A 16,856-nucleotide genomic window follows, 5' to 3' on the forward strand; every position below is an offset into this window, starting at 1 on the left:
CTCAGTATGAACTATCCAACCAAAACACACCTTAAGAAACAGCAGTGATTTGATTAGGACATGCCATTTTACAGAGATCTGTCAAATCCATTGTAAATTGCATTTCTAGAAGTGGCCACTGTGTAACCCCTTTGTTAAGACAATATTTTTGAAATGTGAAAGTCAAATCCATACAAGCTGGATATAGAATTGCAATAGAAAATCTTAAATAATAGAGAGGCTAAATGTAAGGTAGATATAATAGGTGTATAAAAATTGCAGTATCAGCCTGTTCAAACAGTCTGTCCATTACAGAATATTATTGCTGAACACTGTCAATAAGAAATACTTCAAGAAAGCATCAGAGCTCTAAAAGTCAGACACTAAGATAATGACAGATACATAAATACCAAGACTGAGTCATAGTGGGAGTTATAAAATTCCTATTGTGAGTTAGCACTCCTTTGTGAAAAATCTTCAATAAACATTAGAAAACAAGATAAAAAGAACAAACATAACACATGTAATATGAATGAATACCATTCTATAAAAGATAAGATTTTCATTCCAGAAAGCAGTTTATATAAGTTAAAGATGAAGCATGTTTTACAGAAAACTATGAAGTGTAACTCTGTCCTTATGGTTTGATTTTTTATATATATTTTTTAAAGGAAAACGTTCAAGCTGAATAAGTAGCATCTGCATATATATGTGGAAATACACATTCAATAGTCAAAACAGGTTTGTAAATGAATGTCTGCTGACACTTAAGGTATTTCCTGGAGGTAGGGACTGTTACATGCTGGGACTCCCAGATCTCTATAACAGCAGTCTGAAAAGTCCTCTAAGTGCATATTTAGAACTTTTTATTTATATATGCTTACACAATAAATCAAAATTCTTGTTGCACAGTATTGTTTCACACAGTATTTTAGATCAGAAACCAGGATTCTCTCTGATTGAGACAATGTGCTTCTCCACAGCTGACATAGTCAGGCTCCCTCTGGTTAACTGCCAAATGCACTTTTCTTTACACAGATCTAGGGAAAAACTGTCCCTCTCAAAAAACATTTTGTACTTCGGGAACTCTCTCTGAAAAGTGAGATTGTCAGAGAGAGATTTGCACCCCCTGATGCAGCAGAGAGATCAGATCCCTGAGTGGCTCTACCCCACTCGCTGGCCTTTTGTGATATTTTCAGAGATTTGTGCCTGTCCTTGGGATTGTGCTTGGATTAATCCTCATACATTTTAGGTATCAAGGACTCAAACAGGGATGGGAGAAGTCAGTTTTCTGCCAGTAGTCAGTATGACTTAGTTGTTGACGATAGGCTGGACCTGACTCCACACAGAAAGGTGACTAGCTCAGTATCCACCCTCTTACCACCTCTATCCAGTGACTTCACAGGGGGCCTGATAAACCATGCAGTGTGAATCCTGATAATCTGAAGCAGAGCTTGCACACTTGTATTGCTTTAATTCTAGATAATGTGTTTGTGTATTCTCATTAAGGCATTGCTGGTAATGAAAACACTGTAAAATTTTTTTGGGGGTTATCTAATGAATTACTAGGTCTGGCAGCTATTTCTTACAAATTAGGATAAAAAGGATAGCTAGGTTGCTAATTTGACTGCAACATCTTCCTTGACCACTAATAATAAAATGCATCAAGATAATTGAATAAGAATTTATTTCTCCAAGCCTGCTCATTAAAACCTGGCCCAAAGGATGAAAGGGGTAAGAAAGGTGTTTCCTGCCAATGAATGGGAATAATTCTAAACACAGATGAGCCAACAAATTTAAAGGCTAATTTCTCTCTCTTGTTAAGTATACTGGTTCTTTTATCTGTGGCTTCTTGACATGATTAAAATTTTTCTTGACATGGATAGGAGAAATCCTAAACTCAGAAAGACTGGAACAGATATAAAATATTTGTTAGGAAGACCTGAGAAAGATGCAGCACTTTATACAGTTCTTAAATATTTTAAACCATTACCTACTTCTCAGGCTATGAACAGATGGACAATTTATGGTGAGATGGGCAAAGACAGTATCAACTTAGTGAATGCCAGCTGCTTTGCTCTAGCTCTCTACATGAGGTGGTTTTCACTTCAGCTTAGAAGTATGCATATATGTGAACAGTTATCACAGAGTACCTGAAGCAGTGAATGAGCCTGCATTTGACCTTGTTTGACTGCAACTTACATGTCTATAACCAAATTAACATAAGCAAAACTTCCGCCAACTTCAGCCAAATCAACTATTCTCAAAGTGTGTCAGGGTAAATACTATATGTTAAATTACATCAGGGTTATTCAGAGATTTTAAATTGAGTCAGAAAAGTGGTGAAGTCATAATTAAAATCAGAACAAAAGTATCTGGAAAATCACATCACAGAGATATAGCCTGCATGGTATCTGCAAAAGGAAATTATATCTTACTAATAGTGTTTTAAATATTTTAATAGAGTAATAAGCACAGCATTTGTGGGATGGTTTAAATAGGTCTTTGGGAAGTTGCAGTATAGGAATTACTGCAGAAACTAAATTGCTGCTGCCTAAGAGGAACAGTATTTAAGGAAATAAATATCTGATTAGGAAGCAGAAAGTAATTGATTCGTTTAAATCTTGCAACCAGTTTACAGAATTGCTTATGATTCCATGTCTGGATTCATGTTATATTCCTTAATTAACAGGCAAAGATAGAAATAGAAATGTAATGAAATTTTCATATGACATAGTTAAAGAATTCAGGATCAGAAGGGGCTGCGATACACTGAATTTACAAGGTGAATGGACAGCGTGATGGCAAAGAAAATTTAATGTCAATAGATGTAATATATACTGGAGGGAAAATATTAAAGAAGAATTTATCTCTAAATTAAGCATGTAAATTTAGGAAAAGACTTCAATACTAATGCAGACAAGCCAGTGAAGAACTTTCTTCCATATGTAGATGTATTAGGAAAAACACCATTGCACAAATCAAAGATGCACCTTGTCTGGAGTGTTGTTGACAAAGGTTACTTATCATGTAAGTGCTAGAGTGGGCTAGGAAAGCACAACAAATGTCTCACAGAAAGGCAAATAGGAAAAATACAGATTACCTTTTAGATTAATTAGTCTGACCGTGATAAAATTGAAGATCACAAATCTAAGTCAATGGATCTTCAAAAACACCACAGAGGAACTGGATATCTATACAAAATGGCAGTTTTCATAGTTCAAATTTTCATAATTAATTATTGTAAGTTTAGAAAGGGAGTTAAATTTCATGTGTCAGGATGGAACTAATTGCTTGTTATAAGAAAAATAACAGGAGAATTTCTGGAAGAAATCACTTATTTGGCAATATTCAGACTAAATATCTGTTCCTGGCTCCTGCTACATCACAAAGCTACATGGAACGGGCTATTGTTGAATAGGAAACAGTGTTTTCAAGATTTTTGGTCTTTTCTAATTATTTTCAATATTTCAGAAATGTTCCTGTTTGCTGAATAGTTAAAAAAAAAAAAAAGGTCCCTCAGAATCATCACTGTCTATGGGATTAAAGAACTTCTGGTGATCTAGTTTCAAGTTTCTGATAAAAGTTAAAAACAACAGAACCATCCTGAAACTGATCCCCCCCCCCATAAAAATACTTATTACTTTGAACAAGGTCCATCATGGTTCAGAACAATTTTTTCTACCATTCCCGAAACATAAAGCATGATGGTGCTCACTTCCAGTTTCTGGAGCAGTTGTCAATCTGGATTCATGATCCTTGAAAATGTGATATGTATCCTTGATGTGCATATTTTGCTTTGTACCATATCTATATTAAATGGAAGTGTACAACTGGATTTGGGTAGTGCTAGGAAACGAAGACTGTGATTTAAGGCCATTAACACAGTCCTCTTTGAACAGGTTTGTAGATAGAAAATTCTAATTCAAGGATAAGATGATACCCCTCATCAGTACAGTGCAAAAAATAAAATAAATAGTTGACTTAAGAATTTGCTCTTTCTCCAAATAATCAAGGTAAAAAAAAAAAAAAACCACAGCCAAGAGCATCTCTCATATCAGAGCATCACGTTTTCTAGTTCATCATTCTACTTTATTTCATGTCCTTTCCTTCCCAGCTACAATATATTAACCACATTTGTTCTCAGAAGGTAATCTGGCTCTTGATCAGTTGTAGACCAAATTCTTTGGGTAATCTATACATCTTTTTGCTGCACTTTAGATATATTGCTCTGCTTCTGAAAGAGCAATGTAAAGGATGGCATTTTAGTATCTCAAGAATGTGCCCAGCAGTAGAAAAGAGGATGGCTCTTTTTCATTTATTCCCTGTCATCTTAAGTTTGGCTATCAGGATTTGATCAGAACAATGCTATTGGCAACAGTAGTCAGAAGAAGGTTTCTCTGTCTTTTAAGATTTGTTGAGTATTTACAATATATTCCCTCAGAAAAAGTGTGGCCAAGGTGAAATTTCAAACAGATGTCACAAGAGGTTATAATAGGATAATCATAGACATTGGATAGATGTAAGAGGAGTTGCAGGCCAGAAAGGACTTTGCTCTGCTTGTGCTTGCCTCAGGCCCAGAACCATGGTGAGGCACATCCCATAAGATGGCAGGACAGAAATCAGAAGCACAGGGGTGCATTTGCATGTTTGCTTATAAGCCCTATCCAGTCTTGACATTTGGGGTTTCTGCTGATTTGGGGGTCCCTCTAGCACACTTAAAGTGACAGTGTAAGCATGCCTTTCTAAAACCATGGAGGGTTCTATAGCAGCTTCTTGGAGGAAAAAGTACTAAATCTGTAGTAATGACAGTTTTGCGAATGGCATGCTTCACAGCTTTGCTATGCAATATCACCTAGGAAAGCGGAGGGCCGTATCCTGGAAACCTTATCTGGTACCACTAAGTCTAGGCAAGAAAACTTTTTTCTACTGCTGGGCACATTCCTGAGATACTAAAACTTTATTTTCATTCTCGCAGGTGATTCTCCCACTTTAGATACCTCAGTACCCACTGTAGATACATGCACTATTTGCTTGGAATCCCAAGATGGCTTTTGGGGGACTTATATTTTGTCTCCAGATTTTGAATACTGCTCACACAGCACAGCTTTCTCTGGGGAAATAATTCCCTGTTATTTAAACTGGGGTTAAAGTTTAAAGCAGCAGTTTCCTTCTGGTCTCTTTTCAATCTTCCTTTCCACAAAACTTATGCTGTAGGATTTGCAGATGGGATCGCAGCATAATCAGGTCTTGTAAATCCTCATGTTAGGTAAAGGCTTAGAAACCTGAACATGATGTCAGGTGTTTTTTTTACTCATCTGTTTACCACCACAAGCTTTAATAGCAAAAAAGCACATATTTCTCTTAAACAAAGGATCTTCATAGACTTCCTCTGAACTCTCCTTACACCTTCATGCCTTCCCATTCAAATTATTGATTTTGAAATATTCACTCTGTGCCTCTATTTCCCAGTATTAGTGTCTGGGATGAAAAATGACTTTGTGACTAAAGAAGTATGAGAATATAGAAAGCTGGATTTTTCTCTCATGAACAGCAGAGCCAGGTGTCTGTGAGAAAACACTTCATCTTTCTGATTATCCGTTTCTTCATCTGGCAAAGAGATCTATTTCTATATTGCATAATTATGTATGGTTTGTGACATGCACGCTATATATGTCTGCGTGTTTGAATTATTTTCACTGATATTACATATTATTAACTTCAATTGTGAAAATACAGTATTTTTGTTTCTGTTTCAGCTGCTGTGAAAAAGGATGGGGAGAAGAAAGGTAAATCAATTATTTTCCCTTGACTGAAGTGTCTTTCAGGCTGTGACTGCTGCGAGAAATGCTTCTTTTATTCAGTGATACAATTGTGATGACATACACCACCTCATGTGCTACCATCAGCCAGTTTTATCTACTCCTACTGTGATAACACAGTTGTCATTTCCAGTATTGTTAGCTCCTTTTTACCACAGGCCAACACAGCCCAGTATCAGACACTTCATCTTTCTGACTGGGAAGAAAATGAAAGCTCTTTGTTACCATGTTAGGATTTGTCAGAGAACAAAACTGGCAGTGCACCGTGTATGCTGACCTGGCTGTTAGTTCTTTGCAGAAGACCCTTTCCTAGGCGCATTTAATTTCCTCCTTTCAGATATGTATGGAGGATGCACGTAATCTTTGCTGAAGTCTTTCTTTGGTATTTTAACAGATTAGTAGGAAAAATTGCCCAGAATCAGAATATAAAACATTACTTAATATGCTTAAAGAAAAATATACTGTATTTATCAGGCCCTAAATATATATATATATAGAATCAGACTTGCTGAGTTGAAACTTTTTTGTAATTTGTCAATTTTATTTCAAAACCAAAAATAATGAAATATTGGCATTAAGGCATTTTTCTTTAATCTATTCAACTTTATTGATTTATTTTTTTTTTAATAAGCCATACCTTGTTCACTAAACTGGGAATGTTTCCAGAAATTTTCCATAGGTTTCAGGGGATTATTTCATATTCAGCATTGAGTAAGTGAGGAAAAAAGATGTCTCTTTATTTCTGAAGTTTATTGATGGGGGGACTAAGGAGGACTAAGTGTCTCTTCTTATTTCAAAAAGATTTGGAAATTCTGTGATTCACACAGTTGAACAATGGAGCCAGCCTTTACTGTCTATACATGAAGATGTTTCCCATTCTTATAATTTATTATTTTTTCCATTATCCCTACTATAGAGTTGTTAACTGAACTGGAAAAAATTTATAATCTCAACTGTTTTAACAGTTCATGAGTGAAATCTTGGCTGTGCTGATGTTAGTGGCAAAATTCCCATTCACTCCACTGGAGCCAAAATTTCATTTCATGTGTTTAACTGAATAATAAAGTTCATTTGTATTATCAAAACCAGCCATGCTTAATAGGGATCAGGAAGGATATTTTGTCCAAAGATTAATTTACAGCAACTGAGGCATGAAAGGTAGCACACAAAGCAGGGAGAATAAGAAAACTGGCAAGTGCACTTAGAGCCAGTGGTTTTCAGACATCAAAATGCCTTCTGTGTTCACAGCCTTCAATTTATCACATGGACTGTTACATCCTTAATGGAAAGAAAGGAGTGAGGTAATTGTTAAAGGTGCTACTTTAGTCAGGCTTCACACAGGTTATGGGTGCATTCATTTACAGAAGAACATCAAGGGAATTTGTTTGAAATACCTACTGCTTGGTTCATTTCTTTTCATGGGTTAGGATTTTTTTCCTCCTTAACAATAATCTTCCCTAACAAAATTGATTAAAATATTAGTCTTTAATGTGCATGCTTTGAAGTTGGATCAATTTTTCCATTACATTTTCTTATATATTTTCTGCAAAAACCAAAATAATATTTTCCTCTGATTTCTGATTTTGTTGGAAAGATTTACCAACAAGTATACGTAGGATACTTTCAAGCACCTGGCTCAGGGCAGGGTGTACCTCATCTTGAGATCATCACCAACTACTCCACAGAAACATGGAGGTGCAGCCTGAAAGTCAGCTTTGGCCATTCTTAAGACATCATAATTTTATTTATTTTGGAAGTAAACCTCCCTCTGGTTTTCTGATATCATAAACTACATTGTCAGCAGAGGAAGTAGTGATTCTAGTGAAAACCATGTTAGTCAAATGAAATTTTCCACTAAGGAAAATTAATTCAGAGATGTTCCTGTCTTCAGTAGATATATACGAAACTGGACAAATGGAGAGAAGTAACAAAGCCTCCTCCAAAACCATGAACATGCCATGTTTTAGCTAGCTTCATACTCTCTGCAGGCCTAACATGGAAAGTATTGCTTATTATTACCTAATTTCTATTATGATCAGGTTTTATTTATTTCTGCTTATTCTGTTACGATAAAAATTGCTCCAGGGTGCATGTCTATTCCTCTGACTGGCAAGAAAAAAAGGCAATGATGTTTGCTGGTTTTGCTTAGGGATACAGTATTTTTGCCCAGTTGCAAAAGTAATAGAAGTAGCCAACGAGAGCTCCAAACTGACTGGCTCATTATCCAAAATATATTGCAGTAATAGGATGCATAGTTCAGATACCACTTTACCATTTCTCATGCGAATCACCATAAACAGAGCATATAGGGACTGTACTGTATGCGAAGCTTCTCCAATTATTCTTTTTCCAATACACACCCCTCCTCTAGAAAACCAATAATGAGCAATACAGTGACAAGCCATCACAGAAAGAGAAGATGGAATGTCATTTTCTATCAATGGTGCATTCTGTACATAGCCCAAATCAGACATAGAGGAGTTTGAAAGACAAAGAAAGAACAATATTAAAGTGAAGAAATCTTATGTACTTCAGTGATTCACCAAATACCAGTGATACTAACAGGAACCTTAAGGCACAATTTATACATGAAATTTACATATTAATCCTTTCTATTTAAAAGGTTAGCTCTCTAAGACATTGTGACTGAAGTCCTAAGACTTTGTGACCAAAGCTTCAGCTTCCAGCATCTGTTATGACTTCTTTCAATGTGTGTGAGAGAGAGGCCATGTCATAGAAATGTATAAACAGTTAGCAATTCCTAAAGGTCAAGAGGCAGCAATTTTTTGCTTGAGTAAGGTAGTTCCTAAAATCCCCAAGAGCAAATCTGGCTACCAGAACATGAAAATTTTTAACCCTTGCTCATAATTCAAAGTGCTGCAATCAGGGATTCGAGTGAATTACAATACTCACCTGCACTGGTGATTTGTGACAAAGCCCATCAGCCTCAGGGCATCTCCAAAAAACAATAAATAGAGCTGTAAAAAAAAAAAAAAAAAAAAATCAGCACTTTTTCAGTTTCAAGTGCCCTCTTGAAACAAAAGGAATTTTAATATTTTTTAAATCAAACCACTATTTTTGTATTTCAGTAATATTTCATAATTCCAGAGAGCTTCAAAAACTCTTTGTGTGAAAGGTAGCCAGATTAAAGCCAATTTCAAGATTTCTTAGTTCTGCATAAAATGGAATATCTCATTTCAGTTCACAGTTCTTTTACCTTATTGATATCTGACTAAAGAGGGCATGGACTAAGATAGGGATGTCAAGCAAGCACCCTTAGTAAATTCTCTCTCCATGTCAGCTTGCCTTAAGATTCTTTGCTTCTGTGATTCTAATGAACCCATTTAACCATCGCAGAATCCTTGTGGGTTGTGCACTCACATGCATATGTGTAATAACAGTCCCATTGTTTAAAGTGAATTGTGAACCTCAGTTGTCAGGAAGTTGGTTTCTCCAGGCTTCCTGCAGAGAGAGAAATCTTGTCTTGCTTCTGGGGGCAAGTCGGAATCCACCTCTAATTCAGGATAGTTGTCTTTTGGGAGTCCCATCTCCTATATAAACTACATAGAGTTAGATGTTATGAGTACTTGTAAGCTAGTTGGATGCAGAAGAGAGTTGCCTGTTGCTAACATGTCTCCCGTTCTGATTTTCAGCATTATCACTCTGGCAGTTTGCCCTTCAATTCATTTAATAGTTTAAAAAAAAAACCACATTCATCTGACAAGTTTCATTGGCAGTAATTTCACAGGAAGGTATGAAGGATCATGTTTTAACCTTTTCCTAATAAACACATTATGGTGTAAAACACTGCATATAGTCTGAGTGTAGCTAATATCAAAAAATGCAGAAAATGGGTAAGGCATGTACATTCCAGCTCCAAACTACATATTTTTGCCAATCCAGTAAAGGACAATTTCTTTCAATTACTCCTGGTAATAATACCCTATCCATTGTTTGTCAACTGCTGCTATGCATACAGAGTATGGTATAAACTGGCCAAGGCACAGCAATGTCCTTTGTCAATGTATATAAAAATCAAGATGCTTTCCAAAGTAAAAAAGAACTGGTCAGTAGTGCATTTCAGAACTGCTTAGCTTTGGAGTTGACCAGAAAACTGGAAGACAGCCTTCTTATTCATAGAGGAAATGGTCATATCAGGGTGGGATTTCTGCTCTCATCTGTGAGTACCACCAGTGCAACATGAACCACACTTTCACAGGTAGTTTTCTAATATGCCTAATTCTAGAACTACAAACTGTATAACACAGCCTGCTAACAGAATGTGTACTCCTAAAAAGAAAAAAAAAAAAAAGGTAGGGGACAAAAAAAAAAGTAGAAGAGCATGTTCTTAAAACGGTGTCAAAAATACTGTATTATCTATGGGAAGATAATAAAACCAGTCACATGCTAATATGATGTTAAACTAGCAGTGCTATTTTGACTACAGTTAGGATAGGCATCTCTCTCAAGAGGTTAAAATTACTGAATTAGCCACAAGATGGAGCTCAAAAGATCTTCAAGCCAGTAGTTAACATTCCTTCCTGAACCAGATTAAGAACTAAACAACATTGGTTTACTGAAGAACGCTTCATAGGAGCCTTAAACTACACACAAGGTGTAACTCGGTGTTAATCCGGTCCTACCTGAAGATTTTTTTCGTTTAATAGATGACTGGCCATACATTAGTATTTGACTTCCCAAGGTGAAGCAACAAAACCTTGGCATTTTCAAGGAATAATGATAGCTGGAGCATTTGAATGAAATGTGGAAGATGCTTTGAAAAGTCTGCATCATTTAGCTGAAATTTGCTTGACCTCTGTTCACCTCATCTCAGCTATCTTGGGGGTTATAAATAATTTATGTTCATTTTGCAGGGTTATGAGAGACTTACTGGTCTGTACAACCTTTGTTAAGTGATGGCCAGATCTTGAGGGACCAGGCTCATGTACTTTCCATGTTGCAGATATTTCAGTTAGGATAAGACATGACCAGAACATGCCCTTCAAAGTACCCACTCAATATAAATAGAAAGCAGGCAAAGGAATGATGAGCGCAGTGGGCTGAAGATTTTTCACTGCATTCATAAATTTAAAGAACTTTTAGATCCTCAGATAAATTTAATCATTAAGAAACTTTAACTCAAGCAAGCATAGATGTCTAAAATTAATCAGCTACATAAAAGCTATTCACCCTAATTTCACTTTAGAGTTAATGGAGAGAAATAAGCATCTGCAGAGAGTGTTTCAACTGTTTCACATATCTGTCAGAATAAAAAGAATTGCCCCATGGATATAACTATATTTCTGACTTGACTATAACAAGGAACACAGTTTAGGTTTGGTTAAGGCACATAAAAATAATGATGCTAACTTGCATCAGTGTTGTTTTTTTTTTCTTTAAATACCCACAAATTTATTCTGTATGCATTTTATTCTCAAAATATTTTATCTAAACCTTGTCACTGGTTACACCTTTGTAATCCATTCAAGGTAAAATTGAGATTATACCTTTTTTGTACCTTATGTAACAACAAACCTGCAAAATAATTCATACTGATAGACCTAGCATAGCATTTCAATTGCAGGTATGATTACAACTTGTGTTAATCATTCTTACTTGCCTTAAAGTATAACAATAATTTATTCAGCCCCTGTTACCAATACATGGAGACAGTTAAACTAGTATTTTAATGATTATGAAACAGCTGTGATTTCTGTAGAAAAAGTAATCTCTGTAATTGGTGGCCTCTGTTGCTACCGTAAATTAGGTATAATACATGTATATTGGCATAATGTCAGCAACACTCTCACCTGTCAATCAGCATAATATGCTTAAACACCTGGATATCCATATAACACATGGTTAATTGACTAAAAATTTCCCCATGGGATAAACTATTACTTTATTGCTCTGAGTAAAGATGTCTGCAAATGAATGCTCAGAGGTGTTCTATTCAAATGAAATTCCAGAATGAACAGTTTTTCTGGTGATAATCTACATTTCTTTTTTTATCTGTGCAGACATCACTTTCAGAAATGTGCTCTTATAACATTGCAATTAAAGCAAAACCAGTGATCAGCAGCATTTCATGAAGAATGATGATGGTTTAGGATGTTCTGTAGAAGCTAATCTTTAACCCTCTCCTTTAATCACCATATTAATTTCAGTAGCACACTGTTAAAAGTCCATCTTTTCAAAACTAATTATTTTTTACTGTTATTCACCCCTAATATCAACTAATCTTTTCTCCAAAAATCTTATTTTCTAGACTTTCATAAGGTCATCTTATTCTTTGTAGAATCACAGAATAGTTACTGTTAGAAGGGACATTAAAGATCATCTAGTTCCAATCCCCCTGCCACAGCCAGGGGACACCCATCACAAGACCAGATTGCTCAAAGCCCCATCCAACCTGGTCTTACATATTTCAAGAGATGGGGATGGAATTCCAGGTATTCCAGGGTATTCTTGTCTCACTGGCAATTCTTTTACATTTATTTAATAATATATGTAAATATCTACTCAGCCATGATTATGCTTTTACAAATCCAGTCATAGTTAAAAAAGAGCTCAACAAAGGAGTTTATATTTGAGGTATTTGCATTGATTCTGGAACCTTTTGCAAATAACAGGCATTATGAAATAAAGATTCAAATATTAATGAATATTAATATCTGCAAGAGGTGTTTATTTTGGCTTCAATTTATATAGAATGGTGAACACACTATTTCTGCTCAAAAAAAAAGCCATCACTTTAACATCCAACATACCTCAGTCTGCCAGATATCGCTCAGTTACCCTTTATGAGTCAATAATTTGTGTTGCAATAAAGCATGGCCTGAGCTTGGCTATGTTTTGCCTTAGCTATATGCAAATGTAAAACTGATATTTCTAAAAGTGAAAGCTTTTTAAGCATATTGTCCCTCATCTGTATGTTCCCATCCCACAATTTCAGGGAAGAGCACATGAGAACGCCAGAAGCTGAGGATGATATTGAGAGGAAGCTCTTCAGGTCTTTCGCCACACATGCCTAAAGCTGAATACATTAATGCAGCACATGTACCTCATCTACATTTGACTGAAATTTCATTCTTTCCAGCTCCATCGATGGAAGATTTGTCCTCCTGGGATTTTAAAACTTGTAGTACCTTAAAGACATTAGCTTTCAGTGTAATCGTACAAGATTGCTGTTTCAACAAGACTTACATTTCCCAGTGCATTTCTATTGTTTAACAGACAAACTGGGAAATAGAGAAGGATTGGAATCATTACTGATGCTCCCTACAGGCATGCATCTCAGACTCAACTCGAACCAATTCCTCTCATTAAAAATCATTTAAAAATATCAGAAATGTCTGTACTTCTTTCCTACTTTTACCACATTTATGCCATATTAAGTTTCTCCCTTTCCTTGTCTTTCTGAAATATCCCTTTTTTTCCCCCAGTTTGTATAAAATACTCTTGAATTACCAGTTAAAAATAAGTTTTAAAAAACAAGTTGCTCTAGACAACAACAGCAAAATCCCCCAAACCCAAGAGTCAGCTCATTCTTCACTACACAGCCCCGAGGTATAAGGCAAGCCAAACAGAAAAGACATAAACATGCTAACCGTACGAAAGCATATATCTTGGACCAGGTTACTCTGGTAATGGAAAAAAAGCAGAAGAAACTGTGAGAGCAGCTTGACAGATTTTTGGTGGAAAGCAAAGATAGAAACATCAGCCTGTTGCAAGTGAATACCCTGCAGGCTCTGATATCAGTGGTTATTCATTAATATAATGGAGAACCATGGCATTTTAGGAAGGTTTGCCTTAACCATTTACCCTATTATCATCATTAGTCACAAGACTCCCATTGAAACAGTGGTCCAAGGAAGTCTGTGGTGCTGCACAGACCTAGATGAGCACTCCCTGCTAACGAATAAGAGTGAGAGCACTACCTGGAACCTCAAGTTCTCTGCTTCCCTGCAAACCTTTCAGATAGCCTTAGATAAATCGCTTAGTATTCCATACCTGCCATGTTAATGTGGAATAATACTCCATGAATGTATGGAAACCTCTACAGATAACCTGGAAAGCAGTAGGTTTAAGGTAAACCAGAAATGTAAAATGAATACTGTAGGGAATTAAGAGAACCTTTAAGGACAAGTCTTGCACAGCATGCACTTTAATTATACAAGTTCCTCTATTAACCCCCACCATCACATTCTTCTTGCTTGCTTTCTATGACCCATCCATCTATTGGCCATACACTGTCAAGTCAATTTTCTACCATAGAGCAAGGGTCAGGGTGAGCACAGGCCATTCTCTTTATTGGAAGCTTGCTGCAGCTGATCTGTTTTGTGAGGAGTCATTTTTTTTGACATATGCTCATTAGACTGCTTTTTTTCCACAGTCTGCCAGCTGCTCAGTCAGCCAGCAGGACTTGAGTAGGACACAGGCAGATATGGGAGACAGGGTCTGCTGATCTAGAAACCTTGTGGGAACATTTGACTTCTCCTTTGAAAGACAAAGGGTACAGACAATAACTTCACAAAGGCAGGGAGCTGCTTTTGAACAATGATAAATCCTAATAATCCCCTTTTTTCCTGAAGCTGATATAATCTAAGACATTCTGAACCATCCCAGTGTAAAGAATATGTTTTATTATGGTTGACTTTTTGGTAATACAGTTGTTCCACAGTCTGTAAAACCTTGCACTGACAGTTTTATCCAACCTTAAATTAAAAACACACTGATGATGAGGCAGAGTGATGTGGCATCTTAAATTCTTGCAGATTACAAAATGAATTTTTAAGGAGGAATGCCCATTAGTTTGTGTAAGGGCCAAATTTTTTTGTTTGCCTATGGCTTATTTTCAGGAAGAATGGACTAACTTAGCTTGAATAAGGAAAGCAAAGATTTATCCTTCATCATGATGTATAAACTGGAAGGTTAAGGCACAAATCTTGGGAATTACATTAAAAGACTGCTATTGATCTTGATTCCTCTTTTGACCTGCAATGTTGTTACAGATAAACATCATGGGTGTGTTCTTCTGATGCAGAGTCCAAATCCTGTTAAAGAGTTTGTGCTCTCTTTAACGAGAGATGATCCAGGCTCTTACTTAGCCTGATGTAAAGTAACTTTCTTACTTGTACATGTAACTATCCAATTAGAAATAATTTTCTCAGCTACAGTGTGTATTATTATTTTGTTATTCTTCACTAAAAAATAAATAAAAAACAAATAGTTCTGGCATTCTTTAAATTTCCTGCACAACATATCTTTTTCTTACAGAGTGTGCACACTCACAAACATATTTGCCCTCTGAACAGCAAATGACTGTTATCCAGATGGAAAATAGACATGTTATAATCAAAAAGCATGTTCTGATTTTAGCCTCACCAATTTATGGTTCAATAAAACAGAGGATTTTGTTTCTGAATCAATATCAGAAACTAATTTACAAAACTACACACTATATAATTAATAACCTACTGGAATTCAGAATAGGATGGTAAGGTCAAAGAGTTTATAGAGAAAACAGCTGTACGGGGTAGTGTACCAATATTTGATACCGTGCTCCACACAAACAGGTGTGATAAACCTCACCAGTTATCCAGGTGTTTCACTTCAGTGACTGTGGTGTTGCTGTCTATCTTTGATAATGGTTTGGTGACATGGTATAGTGGGAGGTGTCCCTGCCCATGTCATGGAGGTTGGAACTAGATGATCTTAAGGTCCTTTCCAACCCTAACTATTCTATGATTCTATGATTCCATAGCAGGCACAAAGAAAGAGTCAAAGAAAATTTGAAGTGAATGTGAAAAACAGCAAGATAACTACCAAGCCCTGATACTGAGTTTAATTTAGATTGACACAAAAGAAATTTGAAAACATTTTGCTGAGGATAGAAGCAGATAATTTCATTGATCAAGCTCAGATTTTATGTAGTTCCAAGTATTTCATCAACCAACCATCTGGTTTCATTAGATACCAACCTGACCCTTTTCTTCTTCTAATATAGTTTGTGTTGAACAAATGAATATAAAGTACTTAGGAATTAATTTTCTAACATTGTTAAGAACAAACAGTTATTTACCCAACAGCTAGTCCTGTTAATTAGTAACATCAGAACAGTGAGACCAAGAGATGATCTAACCCAACACACTCTCCGCCAATGGCCAAACCAGCAAATGTCTAGGGAAGTGTACATGAATAAAACAGCCACACAGAGATCATATTGTAACCTCCCAGGATCTCAGGTCAGGAACTTCCTAAGCCAGAAACATTATCTTCATGTTTAAGGGCACTTCGTAAATTTTTCTCTAATTTGCCAAGTCACTTTTTAAAATCATTCAGATTTTCAACATCCACACATTTTGAAGCATGTGTCATGGATTATCTAGGCACTGTAAAAAGAAATAGTGTTTAAATTCAAAATTTGAGTAGACATGCTTTACTTTCAGTGGAGGATACTACATGAAATGACTGAGAGCAGCAGAATGCAGCCTCTGATTCCTCACCCTCTAGGTTAAATACCAATACTGAATATATGTTTCAATATATTGGAAAGTTTGACTACATCATTGATACTTAGCTTCTATCTTCTTCCCATTTTCACTAAGCAGACTGAAAATCAGAGTAACTGTGTTATAGACATATGTGATACTGTAAAAATGAAAGTAATGGTCTTGGAATTTCAGGTTTTGGCTTTCATCTTACTGTATTCATCATTTGAATAAAACCCTGAGCAAAATTCAAATGAAAAAAGAGGCTTATAGTAAGTGGAAGCAAGGAGAGGTGGCCTGGGAAGAGTACAGGGATGTTGTGCGGGAAGCTAGGGACCAGGTTAGGAAAGCTAAGGCCCAGTTAGAATTAAACTTTGCTAGGGGTGTTAAGGATAACAGGAGGGGATTCTACAGGTACATAGCAAATAAAAAACAGACTAGGAAGAACGTAGGCCCCCTCAGGAAGCTCTCGGGAGAACTGGCTACACAGGATTTGGAGAAGGCTGAGGTTCTGAATGACTTCCTTGCCTCGGTCTTCACTGGCAAAGGCTCTGACCACACC

At 36.2% G+C, this 16,856-nt stretch overlaps 1 protein-coding gene across 1 annotated transcript in view; it reads left to right on the plus strand.

Annotated features, from left to right (window-relative positions):
* LOC134170808 (uncharacterized) overlaps nucleotides 1-16,856 on the plus strand; it is a 108,177-nt gene that overhangs the window by 64,070 nt on the left and 27,251 nt on the right. Inside the window, exon 15 of the mRNA XM_062632539.1 lies at nucleotides 5,739-5,768. Within this exon, the coding sequence (XP_062488523.1) occupies nucleotides 5,739-5,768 (30 nt within the window). The remainder of the gene's footprint in view (nucleotides 1-5,738; nucleotides 5,769-16,856) is intronic.

This window comes from Pezoporus occidentalis, unplaced genomic scaffold (genome assembly GCF_034315485.1).
Source record: "Pezoporus occidentalis ecotype Australia unplaced genomic scaffold, CSIRO_AGI_Poc_V1 ctg39, whole genome shotgun sequence".
Classification (NCBI taxonomy): domain Eukaryota; kingdom Metazoa; phylum Chordata; class Aves; order Psittaciformes; family Psittacidae; genus Pezoporus; species Pezoporus occidentalis.